The 22,091-nt window shown below is 39.0% G+C and overlaps 1 protein-coding gene and 1 long non-coding RNA gene across 6 annotated transcripts in view; both read right to left on the bottom strand.

Annotated features, from left to right (window-relative positions):
- REV3L (REV3 like, DNA directed polymerase zeta catalytic subunit) overlaps nucleotides 1–11,196 on the bottom strand; it is a 184,222-nt gene extending 173,026 nt beyond the window's left edge. For 4 of the 5 annotated variants that reach the window (XR_012324782.1, XM_019929582.2, XM_073789509.1 and 1 more), the window contains exon 1: nucleotides 11,058–11,196. Coding sequence is in view for 3 of the 5 variants with exons in the window: in XM_019929582.2 (XP_019785141.1) it covers nucleotides 11,058–11,196 (139 nt within the window). In the remaining 2 variants the exon portion in view is untranslated. Of the gene's footprint in view, nucleotides 1–1,283; nucleotides 1,412–11,057 lie in introns of all 5 variants that reach the window. The other variant, XM_073789511.1, reaches the window with a different exon arrangement.
- A 9,585-nt stretch (nucleotides 11,197–20,781) lies between these two features.
- LOC109549073 (uncharacterized) overlaps nucleotides 20,782–22,091 on the bottom strand; it is a 41,134-nt gene continuing 39,824 nt past the window's right edge. Inside the window, exon 3 of the long non-coding RNA XR_002175252.3 lies at nucleotides 20,782–21,126. This is a non-coding gene — a long non-coding RNA (uncharacterized lncRNA). The remainder of the gene's footprint in view (nucleotides 21,127–22,091) is intronic.

The following is a 22,091-nucleotide window of genomic DNA, read 5'->3' on the forward strand; positions in this document are numbered from 1 at the left end:
AAAAAAACCAGAAGACAATGCTATTAAAAAACAAAACAAAAGAAAACCTGGAAATATATGTAGAAAAAATATGGTGAAGAAAATTGAAACTCTAGGCAATAATAAATTCATTTGGTCCACATTCCACAATACTAAATGGGTTTAAAAACCAAAGGCTTCAATTTTTGTGTGTGTGTTACTAATTCACAAAAGACAAAAAAAGAAGAGAGCGATAGTTCCCACCGTCACCTTTACTATGATCTCTGGTGCGCACACACTTCCAACTCATTCTATCATCATTTTAAAAAAAGAAGGCACTACTAATGGCTTTGGAAAATAAGGCTCTTTCACAAGAAATACACTTAACCTAAACGGCAGTATTGGAAAACTGTAGTTACTCCTTGATCAATGGCTTAACACTGCCCTTTTTCAAGGCAAGATCAGACTTGGATAGTTTTCTGTCTCTCTCTCTCTCTCTCTCTCTCCCTCTCTCTCTCTCTCTCTCTATACACACACACACACACACACACACATACACACATCAACAGTTTAAAAAGAAAAATCAGGCCTGGGTAGGGTACTTATAAAACATAGCCAATTTTTTAAAAGTGTTTTAAACCAGTAATTACCTAGACTTAAGACATATGAGTCAGTGACCAACTGTAAAGAGCCTTACACCACAATGTACAGGTATTTTAGTTTGTCCTATTCTGAGGAATGAATAAATGCTACAAAAATTCCATTTTTCACTTCAATTCAACTCAAACATTTTAAAGAGTGCTTGGTATATAGCAGTAATGTGGCAGATTCTGGAGTCAGAAGGGGTAGAAAGAAAGTAACAGTTATGTTACTATATATGCCAGATATGTGCTGCTTACCATGTTTAATCATAATAATCCAATGAGGTAGAAATTATTAAAACTCACTTTACAGAGGAGGAAATTAAGGCTCACAGAAATAAAATAACTTATCCAGGGTTTCTTAGCAGCAGAAGGCAGTGTGGAGGATCCTCGGGTAGGGGTGAGGGGCAGGAGGCACACGAGGGTAGTGCCATATGTCTATTCCTACAGACAAACACAACACTCAGTGTAGTCAGTCCTTTATCAGCCATGTGAAAAGAGGCTAGGACTGTGGAAGACCAAAGAGGTAATCTTTTGGGAATGGGCAAAGGAGTCACAGAAGGCTTTAAAGTGGTTAATATTTGAGTTGTTACTTTAAGGATGAGTAGATTTATCAACTTCAATGCCAAGGTTCACCCCCACCTCCCCTCATCCCCAATATATTAACCAAAATAAATTACTTACTTGAAATTGAGAAAAACAATTTTGAGAGAAATCTTCCTCAGATATATTATTCCATAGTTTTAAAACAAATAATATGATGACAGTTTAATTTTTAGGTTGCTTTTATGTGGCTTGTCTTGGTTTTTATTCTGAAATGAAATTTAGATTAGTCATTTTCTTGTTCTGAGAAACTAGGAGTATGTCAACATGTTTTAACTTCACATTTTTTCACATATCAACATGTATTCTTACTTACAAACTCTTTCATTTCACCATCTCAAACAAAACCTAATTTAATGTATAAATTACTTTGAAGTATAAATATATATGCAAAATAAGATATTTCTTTTAATCCTTGTTATACTTCCTTGGTAGTTGTAATAAATGGAAGAAAAATAGAAAACTCTTGTTAAACTGTTATATACTACACAAGCATTTTTGAGGTAACATGCTTTCTTTTATTCTTTGAATCATATATATAGTAAATGCTCTCTTAACCCAAAGAAAATTAAATAACTGTCCCCAAGGAAATTGACCTCAAAATCTTAGTACTTCCCACAGCTATCATCTAAAAAGAAAACAGAATTGGACCAAAAAACCCTAAGTTTTCAGAAGACAATTACTGCCCTTTTTCCTCCAAATTTACTTTGCTAGGCATATATTCAATTTCTGCTGCAGAAAACAGTCCAGTTTGCCAATACTAATTAAGCAAAAAAATATTTTTCACTTAAAAAAATGAAATACTTAAAAATCTACAGAGAACTGGAAGAAACACAGAAGATCATCTGGAAAACTTAAAAGAAATGACAAAAAAATAAACAAAAAACAAACAAACCCCACCCAACCACACACCAAAAGGTTACATAGCTGTCACTAAGAGGGTTTTACTTATAATTTGTTTTGGTCTCAAAATGCATCTACTTTATGTCTAGACAGTGAAGTGTTTTTCTTTAAATTGCCTAAGACACCTACTCCTGCCTTATCTGTATCTTATCTGGAAACTATAAGTTAACACAATTTTACCCGAAGTTTAGTGTACCTTAACTCCCATTATTTATTTCCTCTCTTATTTAGCATCACTGTGGTGTTAAAATGGCAGCCAGGTACCGAAGTGACATATACCATCCTGTATCCCGTATCTTAATAAGTTTCTAAGTATTTCTCTGAAATATCTAAGGCTAATGGCAACTTTCTCTGAAGCCTATTTAACCCCAACCTACTTAAACCCCAATCATTTTTCACTCATTTTTAATTGAACAAATTCTAATCCAATAAAAAGCAAGACCAGAAAAAGTTTAATTACAGCACCAGAGGAACTTGAAAGGTCTCCTGATTCATTTCCCTTTTCTTTGGAAAACTATATACATACAATTCTAGTATCAATTTTTGTTTATATCTGTCCTAAATTCCTCTTGTTATAGTCTAACCTTTATATTATTCTTTAAAAGGAGATAGCTACAGTTATCACAAAACAAATCCTACTATATAACCTAGTCTACAGGAAGAGTCTAAGCACTATCGGACACAGCAGGCCCTCAAAGATTTCTAAACTGTGTACGTGCATTTTTTTTCCTCTTAACGTCTGTATGTTCGTCTTTCAATTATAACCAATGCCGTTCCAATTTTCCCTCAGGTCTGGGGAGCCAGTGTGAGGCAGTAAGGGCCGAGTCAAGATCCCCAGTTTTCAGACCCAGCCCCACACCAACCAACTGTAAAGTGGACAAATCCCTGAGCTTATCTATCTAGATATCAGTTTTCTTTAAATAAAATGAGAGAATTTCACCAGAACAGTGTTTCCAACCCCTTTCACACTGTAAATAATATTTGTTCAGCACACTGGCCAACAAGAGGGCATTTGGAGGCATCGACATGGTACTTGATGAAAAAAATTTATCACATTTTCTTTATATAATTATGGAAGAAATTTTTTAATTTAAATAAAATTTGTAACAATATGAATGAATTTCAAATCCAACCTTTTTCACATCAGGAGCAATATTTCAAAATAACAATGATGATTTACTTTTTCAGAACATACATGCACTATTAGGCAGTCACCTTGCAACAAGCTAAATGGCACATCAAACAGCTAAGAGAATCCAATACAGGCAAAATTCAGGCGTAGAGCTAGGCCCCCCAGTGCAACATCCCTGCTACCCAGTCCTCTCATCATCAGTGGCTGCACCTTGCACTGGATGACACACTCCTCAGCACCCAGAATACAAACTCCAATGACAGCTCCACGATCCTTTCTTGACAAGAGGCAGCTGCATACTCTGGCTGGCTGAAGTAGATTCCAAGTAGTAAAGCACCTTCTTTAATGTACTTAAAGTATCAAACAAAGCAATACCTGCTAGTTATGCTCATCATGCTCTCTGCTTACAGGAACCCCACACCCTACCTTCAGACCCCACTCAACTAGTGCCCAGAGCCACATAACATCAACTGGAAGCTCTGAATTAGAAGACCTAAAATTAAACAGTAAAATTAAAACCTAAAATTAAACAGTACTGCAGTAATCATTTGACAACTATTTAGGACTACTATGCCCTTTTATTTTTGTTCTTCCTTACCAATTCTTGCAAGCACAACATAACCTAAAAAAATTAACTCTGAACAGGTATCCCATGCACATGGCAAAAAACATCCCAAAGTTACCAAACAGTAAACTATAAAAAAATTAGACTCCCACCTTTGTCCTCTAGGCCACCAGTTACCCTCACTGGAGGCAACCACTGTTACAAAACTCTCATGTATCCTTCCAGATATATGTGTACAATATATATACTTATAAATATATATTTATATTTTTATTTATATATATTTATATATTTTATACATACATATATATTTTTTAAGCCACACAAATGGCAGCATACCACACATGGAGTCTTGCATCTTGCTTTTTTTCCTCTTAATATATCAGACATGGCACCACAGCAGTACACATAGTGTTGCCTCATTATTTTAAGGACTGCCTAGTATTCCATTGAATAGATATGCCATAATAATACTTAACTACTCCCCTACTGGTTTATGTTTAGGTTGTTTCCAACCTTTTGCAATGACAAACAATGCTGCCACAAATATTCTTATATGTTCATTTAACACATATATAATATCTTTTAGAGGATAAAATTCTTGAATGAAGTTGCTAGATCAAAATATACATGAAAAAGTAAAAAAGAACTTAAAAAAAAAAAAAAAGGGAATTCCCTGGCGATCCAGTGGCTAGGACTCTGGGCTTTCACTGCCAGGGGCCCGGGTTCAATCCTTAGTAGGGTAAGTTCCCACAAGCTGCGCGAAACGGCCAAAAAAAAAAAAAAACCACCACTAAAATATACATGCATTTTTAAATTCTGAAAATGATTTACAAATTGCTTTCCATAGAAAATGAACATTTTATACTCCCACCAGCAATATATGAGAATGCCCATTTCCCCTTCCTCTCACCCTCCCCAAGTTATACTATGTAATCAATCTTTCCTAATTAGATAGGTGATAAATGGTATGCTGTAGCTTTAATTTACATCTTCATTATAATAAAATTGCACATCTTTTCATATGAATTCTCTTTGCTCACTTTTTCTACTGGATTGTTTTCTAGGAGCTCTTTGTATATTAAGAGGAAATTAGTCCTTTGTGAAAAGTGTACAAATAATTTTTACTAGTCTACTTTTCTTTTAACTTTATGATTTTTGTCATTATACAGAATTTTATTTTTACGGTGTAAAATTCAGCAATCTGGCTTCAGTTCTGTTTCATACTTTGAAAGGCCTTCACCATTCCTAGATTAAATTAAAATAATTATCCTACGTTTTTTGTTTGTTTTCACATTTAAATCTTCTCACTTATCTGGAAGCCAACACTTTATTAAAGAATTCTTTCCACTACTGACAGGAAAGGTAGCATCCATTATCATACACTAAGTTCTTACATATATTAGAGTCTCTGCTCTGTTTCATTGCTGTCATGTGCCAAAGCCATCCTACTCTGCAAAACATTTTAAAATTAAAATCAGTTTACATATAAATGAGTATAATAAAACTAGAAATTACTGGTTTTCTTTAATATAAGAATCATTTTGCAGTTCCTAAACTGAATTTATATAATCAAGTTTAACACTATCATCATGCAATCATGCATTTTAGTTGATACTTATTTGGGAGCCCAATATCAACCTCAAGTCTTTTTCCCATATTTCTGACAGCTTTTCCTTAATTTTGTATAGTTTCTTTTTCCAAATTATAAAATCAATACATGTTCTCTGAAGAAAATCTGAAAAATACAAAATACACCTCCCAGTGATAACCAACCTTTATATTCTGGTGCATTTTTCCTGCATAAATGACTATTTTGCAAACTGATTTTTTTCATATAATATACTGATAGCATTTTCCCATATTATTATATATTATATTATAACCATGAAAACATGACTTTAATGACATAAATTCTACTAAATGAATATGCCCAATTTATGTAACCATTTCTCAGCTGTTGAACATTTGGGGCTGTTCCCTGTTATGCCTATCATCTATTGATTAATTCTTGCAACAAATGCTTGAGTTTCAAGCACTGTGGTCAGCACTGTGGTCAGCACTGTCTGTATAATGGTGAGCAAAAATGAACGCATTACCAGCATTTATGGAGGTTACTGGGAAAAACAAACAATCTCCAATGTATATAAAAATTACAACTATAGCAAGCGCTATGAAGGAGAGTTTATGGAGCTTTGAGAGTCTATGGAAGGCTTCCCTGAGGAATGACAAATTGGAGTTTAGGTGAAGGAAAAGGAAAAACGTTCTAGGCAGAGGGAACAGCAGGTACAAAGCCCTCATTGAGGGAGGAGCATGGCAAGAATAAGGGACTGAAATAAGGTCAATATGGCTGGAACATAAAGAGCAAGGCAAGAAGGACATGGCTCAAGCCATGACTGGATAGAGAGGTAGGGACCAGACTGTGCAAGACCTTGTAAGACATGTAGATGCCACCACATAAGACATGTAGCTTTGTCCTTATCCTAAATGCAATGGAAAGCTACTGAAGCATACCAAGTAGTATGGTGATATAATCAGGTTTGCATTTTGAAAAGATTCCTGATTACAGTGTAGAAAACAGATCAGAAGGGAACAGAATAGATTGGGGTAGGCCAAGATTAGGAGGCTGTTTATTGTAAATGCATCCAAAAATGCTAGTAGTTTAGACTAGGGTGGTGATGGATAATGAAAGAAGTAGATGGATTCAAAAGATAATCAGATTTTGCCAAAAGATTTACATTCATAGATTAAAATCCCTAAAACTGGAATTACTGGGTCAAAAAACAACATTTCAAGGATTCTGATATGCATTGCCAAGCTGCCCAGCCAAGAGCAGTTTTCTCTCCATTTGTGAATTACCTTGTATCTGTTCCTCTATCAGAATTTTAATATTCTTTTGAAATTGCTTTAAAATGACTTAATCCATACTTCCTTCATGAAGCCTTCCCTGACTCCCCTTTTTGCCTGCTAGGTGGTCAATGAACATGTCCTCCTTTGAGTCCTCACTTTGTCTTACACACATTTCTTTTATATTCTTTTATATTCCATTTCTTTTATATTCCAATTAAACTATGTTTGACTTATGTTTACATGTCTATCATCCCTCCTATATTGTGAGCTTCTGGAGGGTAAAAGTTGTTCATAACGACGGCACTTAAAACATAGCTCAATATATATGCAGTAGGTTCTCATTAAGTGTTCACTGAATGAACTGAATCACGTACTACAACATTCCACTGTGTCCACAGATTTAAGAGGACTCCTGCTTAATAAGCTTCTGATTAACTGATGGTTATTTTAAGTCAAACACAATACAGAAAACTAACAAAATTTGCAACTCAAGCTTCAAATACCTACTAAATAAACTGACTAATTTTGTTTGTGGTAAATCACTAAATCTCAGTAGTGCTCCTGAAAAATCTTTCTAATATTTATTTCAAATAGGCATTATGTGATGTTAAAGTATTTTTAAATGGTTTATAAAAAAAGCCTATGAACAAGACTTTTTTTAGAGAAATTATTCGTAATCTGAGTTGTTGATAAATGCTTTAGCTTTCAAAATTGTACTCATCTCAAATTTATTTAATAATCCACCAAAATACCCAAAAAGTGAGATTATGCAACTACATAACTTTATACAGCATTTCAGAATTATCAATTTCTTATGTTGAATAACCTGATTTCATAGCATCTAGAACAATCTACTAAAATTTTCACTAGCTGGAGGAAGACTTAGAGGGGGGGAGATGGCAGAGTTCCTTACAGTAATCTTAAAGTCAAGCAGCTCCCTCTATAGTCTGTTTGTCCTACTTTGTTTAATTACTTGCTATGTGAACATCTCACTCACACTCTTCTGTTTACTCCTACTCTGCATCTCAGCAGGGAAGCTTTTTGAAAGGATAATTCTGTTTAAATTGATGTTGAGAAAACTGAGAAAGCTGTCTAAGCTCAACATGAAATGAGTTACATCAGGCAACTAATAAGCAAGAGTTAGTATGTGGTAACTGGGCAGCTTCCCAGATCCACCTGAGTCAGGTCCTTACAATAAAGCCTTAGGATTTTATTTGAAGTGAATTCCCAGAGCACTCATACCCATATTCAAATCTAAGTGAAAAAACGCTGTCCTGTACTTTAGTTATTTATAACCTTGCTTCCCACCACTAAAACAAGTTACCAAATAATTGTTATATTGCTAAATACATTGTATGTCAAAACAATATTCAAGACATTTTTAAATGAGTAAAAGAAAAGCAGAAGAGGTTTTTGGTTTTTTAAAAATAATTCCATCACTTATATATAGAAAATTTAATTGATTCTCTCAGGAACCAATATCCTCAACCACCAAAGGATTAAATCAGTTACTCAGGATTTATCATTCAAATTTGAATGTACCACTTTTTAAAATACCTTTTCAAATTTCACCAACTTAAGATATGAGAGCTCTTAAACCTAAGACAATTTATTTCTTAAATTACTCAAATACGCCCTCAAAACACAGGACAATCAGAAGTCAACTGGACTGTTTTCTAAAGCAGAAAAACACTTTTCATGCAATAATAGGAAAACTGAACTAGTAAAAATGTAATAAACCAATCAGTTCAAAATTTATAATATAAATCTGAAATGGTCATTTTATTTGGGAGAAAATTTCTTCTGCTGTTATTTTTCACAACTTCATTTGAAAAGCAAACTCAGTTTAAAAACATATTTTCTCCAAACCAAGGTAAAGAATTGAGGACTTCCAAAATTTCCTATGTATGAAAGACTTAAGTTTATGACACTCTAACGTAGATTTATCATGTGTTACAATTTTTCATTAATTTTACTAATTAGTAGATATATATACTTTGTGCTTTCAAACAATAAATCTGTCTTCATTAAAAATTCTAGCATTCAGACTTTTACTACGTCAAATTGACTTCTTTTTTATATTAATTATTTTCAAAATTTATTTTACTAGGTGGACTGGACTACTTTTCTTTGGGGAGAGAATTCAGAAGCAGATAATTGTACAGTTTTTATTTATGTTCAATTAATATTAATTTTACTGGGAGTTTCTGACATGCTAAAAATGCTGGCTTGATTCTGAAAGCTGTAAACTCTAAATGTATGCCAGTGATGTCAAAATTTTTCACCTTTTGAGGAAACACAAAAATTTATGTTTGTGAACTATATTTATAGCAAACTCAATTCAATTATCCTTAACAACTTGAAGTTTGGATTTCTCTGTATCAGGTTTTATATCTTTCAATGTATGTACAAAAAGGTCTAACTTTTATATTGATTTACATTATACATTTCAGTGATTTTTTAATCCAGTTTTTTTTTAAGGGGTGGGAGGGGGAGATGCTGGTAATCTATTGTAAGATGTCCAAGAGGAAGAAACACGTATTTCTTTTTACAGACTAGTTCACATTTCTATATTTTTTTATATTGAGAAACACAAAAGTACACCATACTCTTTATTTTTTAAAGAATATTTTTTCACATAATAAAATTCCTCCTAGCTCACTCTGAAATTCACTTTTTTTCCACAAACAAAACTTTCCTATAAAACAGAGCTTGCAAATCACTCAGGGTTACATATTTAATGACTTGTGCAGAGAAAAAAAAAAACTATGTGTAGAAAAGTAACCCAAACCATACAAACTGTAATACACAGCAATGCCACAGTATATCCTATTAGCATGTCCCTTTAAAATTTCAAAATCTGGCTGAACAGAGCTATATCAACATCCCTATCTTATTCCTTCTCTGCACCTGAAGTGAAAAAAAACACAACAGTATATTACACTGAAATTCCAATTAGAAACAAAGACAGCACCACTATATTTAAAAGAGCAGAAAATCTATCCTTCAGAACTCTTTATTGCCTCTGTTCTCCAGCCTCCAAAGTTTCAGGTGTTACACTTTCAACAAATTGTTAACAGCACCCAAATGCCCCATCTTAAAAAGTCCATATCATCAAAATCTTTTTCACTGTTTTAAAAAGAAGCATTCTATCAAATCTCACTAACAACATTGAAATTTTTAACGAAGAGAATTCACATTAAAAGATAACTGCTTAGAGTGCTTGTGTTTGGGAAAGTGCTATTATCTTGATAGCCCACAGGAAAACTGACTGCAGTAATAAGATGAATGGTGATTAGAGCAAGGAGCATCAAGTGGGAAACGCTATCTAAAATCCCAAAGGACAGTACATAGCTAGAGGTAAGAGCATCTCTTTCTAGGAGGCAGCTCCATTACTTCACAAAGGCAGTTCAAAGCATATAGAAAAGCAAAACAATTAAAAACCTTGTAAATTTGGCCACTATCCTACTTACATTATCATAAATCCCCAAGAGCTTTTGAGAACGTAGCTTGTCTCCCCACCCCACTGGTTCTTCAAAATTGTTTTTGTCTTAGATGTACGTGTATTTAAAATGCAATGCTACACCCCAGCACAGGGGCATTTTTTTTTTAATGTTTGCGTTGCTGGACTTAGATGTGGTTCCTATGAAATTCACGCTATTAAGTGGGATGTTGTACGTTGGGCAACATAAACACGCATTTCCTACTTCCGTGGATACACATTTCCCTGAAAGCAATGCACCTGGGGACGCAGCCCTGTCCCCCAGACTCTGAGGCTTTACTTTAAACTCTAAGGAGTTACGACCTGCACTCACAGCAGAACCACATGGTCACTTCAACAAGAAAGATTATCTGGCCCCAGGCACCATTCTTCAGCCCACAGCATCTCCAGAAGGGGCAGAGGAGAGCGCTGGTGAGAAGAGGCGACGAGGCGCGACTGACAACAGAGCTGACACTTCCCCACTCCTCTGAAAAATATTTCCAGCAAGGGGAACTTGGGAGACGCAGAGGGTGTCCGCGGTCCCACCAGCGACCGACCTCAGAGCGGGGCCCCGCGCAACCGTTCACGGAGGACATGGCGCGGCCACCTGACCCGTCCTCCGGGGCGAGAGTGGTGCCCGCTCCGCCTGCCCGCGACCCCAAGTGCGGACCTGGCTCCCGACCGCCGCACGCAGTGTAAACACTCGGCGCCCGCCGCCTCCCCGCCTGAGATGGGATGCGGGGGGCGGCGCGCGACGCCCGCGCGGACCCCCATTTTTGCGCCTCTCGTCAGGCTCGGGAGGAAAGGCGAGGAGGGCCAAGGGGAGGGAAGACGCGGCAGCGGTCTGCGGAGAGGGCCGGCGGCGTGCGCGCGAGTGCGCGGCGGGGAGGGCTGCCCGGGCGTCCGCCGCTCCCGCCCGCTTACCTGCCGGGGTCGCTCCGAAGACTCGCACCACCGGCACCTTCTTGACAGGGGCCTGGGTGAGGGGGGATTGGCAGATATCCAGCCCCTGCAGTGGGTTGGCCATGTAGTAGTCGGCAGTCACTATCCTCACAGAAAACATGTTCGCCGCCGCCACCACTACCTCCTCTTCACTAGAGACCTGGCAGCGGCAGCAGCAGCGGCGGCTCCTTCCGCAGCGGCGGCCCCACAGCCGCGGTGGCGGCGGCGCCCCCTCCTCTCCGCGGTTCGGTCCCCTCCCCTCACACTCAGACACGGCAAACAGCGGCGGCGGGCGGGGCGGTGTGGACACTGCTGCCGCCGCCTCCTCAGGAGCACCCGGCGAGGGGCGACAGGAAGGAAGCCCTCGCGCTTTCGTCGGTGCTGGTGCTGCTGCTGCTGCTGCTGCCGCCACTGCCGCCGCCGCCGGGAATCACACGGGCTCCTCCGTCCCAGGCTGCAGCTCTTGTTGCCATGATGATGATGTCACGGACGCAACCACTGGGGGAGGGAAGAAGGGGGGTTGTGTGTGCGGCGAAGAGAGGGCTGTGAGTAGTTGGGGGAGGGGAAGCGGCGGGAAAGGGAGGGAACCGGGAGGGCGCCCCAGCGGGACATCCAGGCGGGGGCCGAGTATGTGTTTTCTCCCCCGCCCCCGGGCACGCAGCGAGAGCTGAAGCTGCCGGAAAGCTCGGCCGGCACAGGGCGCGGGGGATCGATGACTCGGCCGGTGGGCACGGCTACCTGGGTGAGGGGCAGCGGAGGGAGGGGGCGGCGGAGCGCCGATGTCATGGATGGGCTCGGAGGGCCTGGCGGGAGGGGGACGCCAGTGTTCAGGGCCGTTTCGGTGGCTAGGCGGGATTGGCCGGAGCCGCGGTGATCGCGCTCGCCTCGCCGACCGCCATTTCACATTCTGCAGAGTAGGCGGGGGCAGCCGCGGAAACGGCTTTTTACAAGGTAAGAAAACCCGCCCGCGGGGAGGCGAGGCGCAGCCCTCGTGCCGCTGCAGCCTCGCGGGAGGGCGGGCGGCGGACGCAGCCGGCCCTTCTCAGGTAACGCAGCGGCCTCGCGCGTGGCCCAGGGGCGGTGCGAGGGGCGGGGGCGCGCGAGCGCGGGCTTCGGCCTATAAAAGAGCCGCCCAGCCGTTCGTTCCCCCACATGCGGCGCAAGCCACCGCGCCCCCTCTTCAGCTGCTGTTCTGCAGTGTCTGCGCCCGGCCGCTTAATGAGTTTTATTCACGCTCAGCTCTGCTTAGGTTTGTCAGGGCTTGGCAGATGCAGTGCACAGGGATTTCCCACCGCGGTGTCTTTCTCCCGCCCCTTTCCTCCCCTCTCGCCCTAGTATGTCCTTCCTTGGTTTCCTCCTAGGACCCACAGGCTGCGTCCCGGGCGCGCCCCTGGACATGTAAGGACTTGTCAGTTCCCAGTGACCTCCCTCCTCCCCTTCCTCCCCTCCCTTCCCCGCGGAACGTAGGATTAAGAGCCTTTCGGCGAAATTTTCGGCCGAAGAAAAGGCCCAAGAAAGTCACCACGTCAGATGTGGACTCCCAGTGTTATTCATTAACAGTTTGTGTAAGGTTTTACTATCCTAAGGCATAAAAGCAAAAGGAGGTGGGGGAGGACCGTTAGACAAAACAACTTTATCCAAAAGCGGGAGGGAGGGGGAAATAGGGGTGCAGTTGTGAAAAGGAGAGCAAAAAAAGGGTAGTAACAGATGCAGCTGGCTTGGCCATTATATTGGAACCGTTAGGTTTTTGTCTGACTTGGTCACTAATATTGGGCGTGACCTTGGACAAATAATTTGGTCTCTTCGGGCCTCAGTTTCCTTATCCGTGCAACGAGAGTTTAACTTAAAAATCCATCAGGGTTTCTTCCCATCAAAAAGATTGAAGCAGTAGAAGGCAGAAACCGTGGTTTCAAGTTTGAAATATGCCACAGAATTAGGACTTTTGACAGTCGTTTTCAATCTACTCTAATTAGAGATCATTCTTTCACACGTGTATTATACAGGTGTTATTTTAATGGTTAGTAGGTTGCCGTATATTTGAAGTGGTGTGAGAGATCCTCATTTGGAACCATTGTGGTTCTTAAAGTAGGAAAAGCAAAAGGCCCAGAGGGACAGATCACTGGTAAGCTGTCTATAAATCCCATAACATATAATGCTAATAAGAGTTTATGTTCCGAGGGATTCGAGACTGATTACCACAGCAAATTAGCTTGCAGTTTTCAGCCTGAGAGCATGATTGTAAACATAGGTGGCAAGATTTCTACTAATATACAGGACCTTACTTAATATTTTAAGAGGCAAAATCTAATTTGATTTTAGTTTTAGAAAGGTATAGAAGTGACTTAAAAATAGGACTACCATACTAAATGCATTTTCTGGTAAAATATTTTGTACAAGCTGAATATCAGATGCACAGTACCAGTGATTCTCACAGTATTTCATGGCACTAGTGTGTTCTTTAATATTTTGGCACTTACTAAATCACATTTTTGGGGTATGGGGCCTGGACCACCCATCACTGTCATGATTCTTAAGTAATATAAAATCGAGCATCCCTGTACTATATTATAAAGTACATCCATAATATTTAAATTATATTATTCCTAACTAGAAAAAGGTAAAAGTATGAGATTCACAGATTAGCTGTTTCTAGAAAAGGGTTTCTTTCCTCCTACCTCTTGAATCAACTCATTTACTTTAAGAAAAGGCAGTTGCAACCATCATTCAAATCCTTCTAGAACTCCAAGGAAAGAATGTTCACTCTTGAAGAAAAACATTTGCAGCATGAAATTAAGATATTGTGTCCATTGCATGTAATAAAATTTAACTTAATGTTCAAATTGAAAACCTGACAGTACTCCCCTAATTAATCATTATCAAATGTGTTTTATAATTATATTCTCCTGAGGTAAGAAAGAGCTCTGGAATTTTGAGTCAGAGAATGAAAAATTAAACCATCAGTTACTAGGTAAATGAGTTTGGAAAGATAACTATTTTGGGTTTTTTTTTTTTTTCTCATCTATGAAATGGATAGTAATTCCTGTTTTAACTTTTCAGGGATGTTGTAAGGCTTAATCAAATGAGATAATGTATGTGAAAGTATCATAATAAACTTTGACATCCAGAAATTTAACTCATCTGAAAACAATAAAACCATTTGGAACTGTTATCTACATACAATATGAGAAATGCCGAAATTGACCTCTATACTTAACAAACTTAAAGCATCTGTTTTTGTTATTGCTGTTAATGTTGAGTGACTATTTGCCAGGTGATTTGAGATATAGCGAGAAACAAAACAGACATGGTTCCTGCCCTTCGAGAGTTTATAGTCCAGCATCATAGAAATATATTTCAGTCATATCAAGTGACATTTTATTATCTCTTCTAGTTCATTAACCTATACTCATCATGTCATGCCTTTAGTAAAACCTGCTCAGCCTTCTGTACCAATACTGTTCAATGTCTGTTAGCAATTTATAATCTAGAACAAGGCAATGGATACCATAATTTTTTGGTAGATATTATAAGATGGCTTATTCAACACTTATCCAGCCCCCCTTCTAGCTTGCTTTTCTGTACTTTAGAAGCTAGAAAATTAAAAAATACTAGAGTACTGGCATGGATGAGTGGTGTGCTAGTAAATCATTAACAATGGCTGGAGGAGGGGAAAGAACCTGATTTGTAGCATTGACCCATTTTCATGGTGTGAATACTCCCAGGCTACCAAAGGGGCTTCACTGAATGGGGAGTTAGTTGGAGAAGATACTAACAATTATATGTTGGCTTCAGCGTTTCACTACATGTAACCTAGTTTCCAGCAATCAGATGCACCCATTCAAGACGTAGATCTGAAAATGAGCAACGTGATGCCTCAGTTGCACTCAGGGAGATGGGATTTTCTGGCAAACACCGTGGTGGAGGTGTCTGGTTCTTCTGGGTAGCTGGGGAGGAGTTCTGGCATCCATTTTGAGAGTCATAGGTGCTGACTGGCAAGTGGTGCTAGGATGGCTTTCTGCTAGAATAGCGGATGTGATGTGGGATGAGTGTTCTTCCCGGTTTGGTTTTTCCTGGATGTTGTTTCTAGCCATGTATTATCCAAGCCTGGTTCTCTGGTTCTCTCAGAGATCTATGAGCTAAATACCATCCTTTAATCCCTTTCTACTTAAAGTAGCTCAGTCACAGTCAGCTACACAATTTGTTGAGCCCAGAGCAAAATGAAAAATGTAAGGCCCCTGTTCAAAAAGCAGGGAACAAGTGCCATTATACGTACTAAAATACAAAGCTTTTTCTTTCTTCCGTCATCTCTCCCTCAGCCTGTCATGCTGTTTTTTAATTTGCCTTTTAATGTCATTCTAAGAAAAATTAGAATTTTAAATTATTAGAATGAATTTTACCATTTCTCGTTATATTGTGCAGTGCCATTTATAAATGCAAATATAAGAGCATTTAACTCATACATGAAATCACCAAAACGACATAATTCATATTTCGTAGCTTGTACATGCCACGAGGATGTATTTTTTGCTTATCAGAACAGTGTAAATGCAGCACAAAACTAACTCAGCTGTTTTTCTTTCCCTTCTTGATATGCACATATCCTACCAACCTGAGTAAGGAAGGACTGAAGGGAAAGGAACTATGGGTTGCCCTGCCTTTCCCCTTCCTTCTATGTCATCATTTTCAGTGTAAATGGTCATACAGGGAAGTAACACACACAAGTAAGGCTACGATAGAATTCTTTGGTCACTTGTATTTCTTAGGATGCCATTATCTTCTTTCTGCACCTGAAGCAAGTTCTGGTTGAAATGGAAAGCATAGTCTCTTGGAACTGTCAGCGCCTCCACTAAATCAGTCATAGATATAACATGTTTGCCTTGTAGTCACTTTCCCAGAGCTCCTGTATGCTTAGGTTCACCAGCATCCTGTGCTTGTGAGGCATTATGCAGACTGTGTGCAAACTGGGTAGTAAGCAAGAAGACAAACAGTTTGCCTCCTCTGCTTGCAGGTATGATCCATTGTACCACTTCTTTTATAAAACAGACATTCAAACATAAAAGTATTAAGATTTTCAGAATGGTAACTGCAGACCATTAAAGCAAGCAGAGGGCCCTGTATGACTGCACAGTTTGCATGCCATGAAGTTGACCCTGAGCTCAGTGTTTCTCAAGGGGGCTTCTCCTGATATTTTGGATGAAACAATTCTTTATTGTGCAGGATATTTAACATCCCTGGCCCCTGGGCACTACATGCCACTGTGATAAAAATACCCTCATACATTTCTAAGTGCCCCCCAAAGAGGAGTTACTTCTCTCTACTGAACTCCTTTAGTGGACTCCACTGTCTGCAGCTAGAAACCATGATCATTGCAGATCCTGGAAAGGTCATGTGCAATTTTTGCTATGGATTCTCAAGCAGAGCAAAATACAGAGTTGAGTTAAAAAGATTTCAAAATTCTCATACCTGGGAGAGCAGAATTATGGTGACCTTTTTTCCATTGTCAGAAAAATAATACCACCTACCTTGGTGATGAAACAAACATTTGGGATGAAAGTTGAAAGGGGATCAGTGGGTTTTAGGTGTCACATGCATATAAATGGTAGTTGATCTTTTCTAAGGGAAATTTTTACCCAATCCTTCATACAGTGTCTGACCTCTATGAAACCATGATGGTAAAGAAACTCATTTCCTCCCAGAAGGGATTTGGAAGACCTAATTAAGTATGGCAAACTCTGGAGGCAATTGCCATCAGCTCTCCTCACTCTCAAAAGACTTCATGCAGGTTTCCCCCAATTTATTCATAGCAGCTGTCTGGGTATAAGGTAGACACATAAATATGTATTGCCTGAATGATAAAATATTTTTTGATTAAAAGAATGGGGTTTTATGTCTCTTTTTAAAAGAAATTAAAGGAAAGTCAAATTAATCATTGTGGTGAGAGCTGAATTTCTCTCTGTTCTTATCTTTTTAACCAATTAATCTACTCAGTTACAGGGAGAAGCAACACTTTGAAAAAACAACTCTCAACTTTTCCACTTCCATAAATTAGCAGTAATAGTTTTAAGGGAGAGACCATTGAGCCTATAAATTAAAGATGATGTTTGAGAAACAAAAAAGAAGCTTTCAGAATAGAGTAATATTAGAATTGTTGATTGAGCTTTCCAGGACCCTCATTTAAATTACATGTCCAGAACTGATATTGGCGCATTTCTGATGGATCATGACTAGGCAGGAAGAAACCAAACACACATAGAGTAAGATTAGATTAAGTTCTCAGTTTAAATAATCAGGATTCAAAATCTCAGAAGCAGTGTGTCTGTAGAGCAGCATATCTCAGGCTGGTTTTCCCTGGCCCCAAAGTCCCCACTGCACTTACATATTCACAGCTTAAATCACATTCCAGGAAAACGTCCACTAATAATTTTTGTTATTGACAGTGAGCTCCCCTGGGTTTTGATCCTAATTTTACATCCCTCCAGGGACCAGGAAAGACTATTTACTGTCAGATGTGTAGGTCACAGACCAACACTTACATTTCCTTATTTTCTCAATAAAATGTATTTTTCCAATCTTAAAGGTTTGAAATGCATAGGAAAGAAATTATGGAAAACCATAAAGAAAATATAGGACACTCAATCCCACCCAAAGGCAGTCATGATTAACATTTTAGCCCCTTTTTTCCTAGAAAATTTTTCTATAAGTATATTACACAGTGGAAATAATCCCGTTTTTTTTCACTTTACATTGTAGCAGAAACATTTCTCATGCAAATTAGAATTTTTCGTATAAATTAGTCTAATGGATACATAATATGCTGTGCCATGGACATACAAGAGTTTTCCATTTTCCTACTGTCGGCCAATAACAGAATGTTTCAAATTTTACAGTTATAAATATCCCACCGATTAGCTCCATTTTGGATCCTACTCTTAACTTTGAAGGAATTTACTTTATTGTTCATTATTTGACAAGAACATCAGTTTCAAGTACATGCCATGTTCTTTCTCTCCAAAGAAGAGAGAATTGTATGTGATATTCTTTCTGCCTGGTTTGCTCTTCCTCTCTCCACCTCTTTTTGCACAGTTAGTTCATTCTTTAAATTTCAGGTCGGGACTTCCCTGGTGGTCCAGTGGTAAAGAATCTGCCTTCCAATGCAGGGAACGTGGGTTTGATCCCTGGTTGGGGAACTAAGATCCCACATGCCTCGGGGAAACTAAGCCCATGCACCACAACTACTGAGCCCACACACCTCAACTAGAGAGCCCGCGTGCTGAAACTACAGAGCCCACACGCTCTGGAGCCCGGGTGCCACAACTAGAGAGAAGCCCGTGCGCCGCAGCAGAAAGATCCCACATGCCACAAAGGCCCGATGCAGCCAAAAATAAAATAAATAAATAATTATTTATTTTTTAAAAAGAGAGATCTTTAAAAAATAAAAAATAAATTTCAGGTCAAAGGTCACTTCCCCAGGGAAGCCTTCCCAAGCTATATATTTGATTATGGTTCTCTGTTACACACTCGAATTGTACTGTGTTTCTTTTTCTCCAGAGCACTTACCTGTGGTTGCAATAATCCATTCATTTGTGTTTTATTTGATTAATTTCTGTACCCGCCTTGGACTAGAATACTGCAATCATTATCTGGATAAGCAGTGATTATAATGCTTCTATAAACACAGGCCAGTTAATGTGATCTCATTCATATCACTGACAAGATGGGTTAAAGCTTGAGGCTGAAATACAATTAGTCCAAAAATACTTATGTACCAGGTATTATGCTAGGTGCTGGGAATATAGAAGTGAGAATGACAGGCATGATTTCAGCCTTCATGCTAATAGTCTAGTGCAGGGTTTGGCAAATTTCCTGTAAAGGGACAGATAAATTGTAGGCTTATCAGGCCATATGGTCTCTCTCCCAACTACTCAACTTTGCCATTGAAACACAAAAGCAATCATCAACAATACATATAGGAAAGAGTGTCTGGGTTCCAATAAAACTTTACTTAAAAAACAGGCGGGGGGACTGGGTTTGATCCACGGACTATTGTTTACTGACCCCTGGTCTAGTGGACAAGACAGCCATTAAACATCATTTGAGATGACAAATACTTCAAAAGAAAAGGACAGGGTGACATAAAGTCACATGGCAGAGCTGTCCAACTTAGCCTAGAGAGAAGAATAAAGACTTTCTTGAAGAATATGACTTTAAGCTAATATTTAAATAAAGAGGAAGAGGAGTTACCCGGATAAAAGTAAGGGCAACAGGCTTGATGAAGACCTAAAGCATGGAAAGAGCAAGAATAGAATTAAATTCATTCTTAAACTTAGCGATTGACGGAGAGGGAGATGAAATTGTGTAAGGATAGAGTACAGAGTGAAAAGACAAACTAAAAGTGTTGAAAAAATTTCAGAACCTAGTACTTCCCTAGAGGAAGAGATGCCAGCAGGAAATACTCAGAAGGAATGATCAGTGAGGTGTACCAGTAGTAGCAGGACGTTTAAGACCTTCCATCTTGTGACCTAAATGGGAAGGAAATCCAAAAAAGAGGGGATATATGTATATGTACAGCTGATTCACTTTGCTGTGCAGTAGAAACTAACACAACATTGTAAAGCAACTATACTCCAATAAAATTTTAAAAATAAATAAATAAAAGAATAGTTTGTATAAAAAAAAAAGACCTTCCATCTTTTATGTTGGATATGTAAGTTGGGAGATATCAGCCTAAAGGCTGGGAACCTCAGAGAACTGGTACACTTTCTGAAGGACTAGATAGGTAGGTAGATAGATAGATAGATGATATAAAAGAATAGACCTGAGGACTGAGAAAGTGTGAGTGGTAGGGTAGAAAAATGAAGAGGTAGTGAAGGAATCAGAAATAATAGATAGGAACACATCACTGATATATAGTAGGTGCTCAATAATTTTTTGATAAGTGAATGGAAGGATAACAATATAATGTAAAATCAAAGAACCCAAGAGGGAAAGGGTTTCAATAACAGGTTGACCTATAGTTTTGCATGCTTAGAAGAGCTATTGCTCAAGGCTGGTTTCCTTGACTATCTGAGAAAGGTTGCGGGTAAGGACTCAGTTACTTTTGATGCCCTAGTGCAGGATAAGCCTGACCTCCAATTCCTTCCTCTAAGGAAAGCTGACCTGGCTCTTTTCTTCCCTGAAGATTTCAATGAGTAGGAATAGGGACCTTCCTGTGTCAGTACGTGTTCAAAATAAAAATATAAAATTAGAATAGGAGCAAGATTTTTCATAGATTGCCATGACACAAGCTCAACTGTTTTGGTCATTTATATTAAACATGTATTTTATTACTTAATTCTAAACATTTTGTATTGCTGTTTTAACTTTATTAACTTCTTGTTGATATCTATAAAGTCCTGTGTTAGATGCTGTGAGTGATTCAAAAAAATGTAAGACATAGCTCTGGGCTAAAGTATTATGTAACTGACAAGTAAATTGTAAGTTTCTTGACATTAGGAATCATATTTGACATTTCCTATTTTTCCTTGTACAGTATCAGATTTATAGTTGGTACTGCAGAAATAATTTTCCCCTGCCCTCTGCCTTGCACCATTTGGTGACCAAATGGTGTCCATAATATAGCCACTTCTGTATGACTTGGACAAAACATGATGCTTTCTGAAAAAGACAATATTCTGAAGGCGTCTGTGACAGTAATTTCAGCTTGTTGAAGGTTGGGGTTCTTTGTGTAAAGGTCAGCCTGTCAGTAAATAGCATTGCCACCCTGTTCTTTCAAGATTATAAGAAACCTTTGTATGTGTGTTTTTATACCTAAAGAAAAAAAAAAAAGGGTAGTGGGAAACTGTACCCAGTGGTCTCACCAGATGTTTTCAAACCAGAACTAGGGCAACTGAGTTGTAATTTGTTTTTAAACAATTTATTTTCACAAATTTATGAGAGTAGGGAGCTGAGATTTTTCTTGCCTGAATTAGCAGGTAATTTCATTTTCCATTCGACTTTAGCAGAGAAGACCTCTCCTTAAGATGAAAATGTGAAGCAGAGGTTCTTGCTAAATCTAAAAAGTAGAGCAAAGATTAGTCTTAAGAAAACTCATAGATAAGGGGGAAGCATACCTTTTTCCGAATACCCAGTCCCCTGTACTAAGCATATTCAGAGGCTTGCAAGACTTAATTTATTAATGACTATCACATGTGGCTTACGTCCTCCTCTTTACCTGCGTTCCTCCCGTCATCCTGAGTGAATTCATCACCCAAGTAGGCAGCTCACCCAGCACCAGCCTCAGAGTTCCTGCATGTGATCTTCACCCACTCACTTCTATTGCCACATCCTGGATTTGTCATACACCCAATCTGTTTCACCTCTAACCTCATAAATGCAGACTTGACTTTGTCTGGCCAGAACTTTCATCCTAGCTCTGTCACTCAGTTACTCCCAGTACAGCCATTCTCAGTTCCCTAACATCTCATTTCCAGTACTCTTCCTCACTCTGCTGCAGCCTCTCACCCTTCTCAGGTTTCTCTGACTTGGGACCTCCAGTCCATAGACTTCTCTTCTTTCTCCCTATCAGCCTTCTCCTGCCTTCACTTCTTTCATCTCCTGCTGCATTCTATTTTAAATTACCACTCTCTTGCCAGGAACCACATCTCCTTTGCCCTGTTGCCCTGATATCGCTTACCTGACAAAACAACAGCTCTAACTGGGTGTCTGCTCCCAGATTGCTGAGTGCACCCAGACAGAAAAAATAACTGCTATGCAGATTGGCATTTAACACTGTAAATGCAGGACCACCAACCTCAGCTAGATTATTCTTTATCTATACTGTTGGGAAGAGAAGGTTATCCTTATAATGTATTAGTCTCTACCACCTGAATCTCATACTTAATAAGCCAAGGTATAGTGTTATAAATTCTTTGTATACCAAAAATTAGTATTAGGCTGGATCATTTCAATTATTACCCTCTCTGACTCTCTAACTTGGCTTTTGTACTTACTTTCCTGTTTTACTTTATGGTTTTGGGT

The sequence above is a fragment of the Tursiops truncatus genome, chromosome 12, assembly GCF_011762595.2.
Source record: "Tursiops truncatus isolate mTurTru1 chromosome 12, mTurTru1.mat.Y, whole genome shotgun sequence".
NCBI classification, from domain to species: Eukaryota; Metazoa; Chordata; class Mammalia; order Artiodactyla; family Delphinidae; genus Tursiops; species Tursiops truncatus.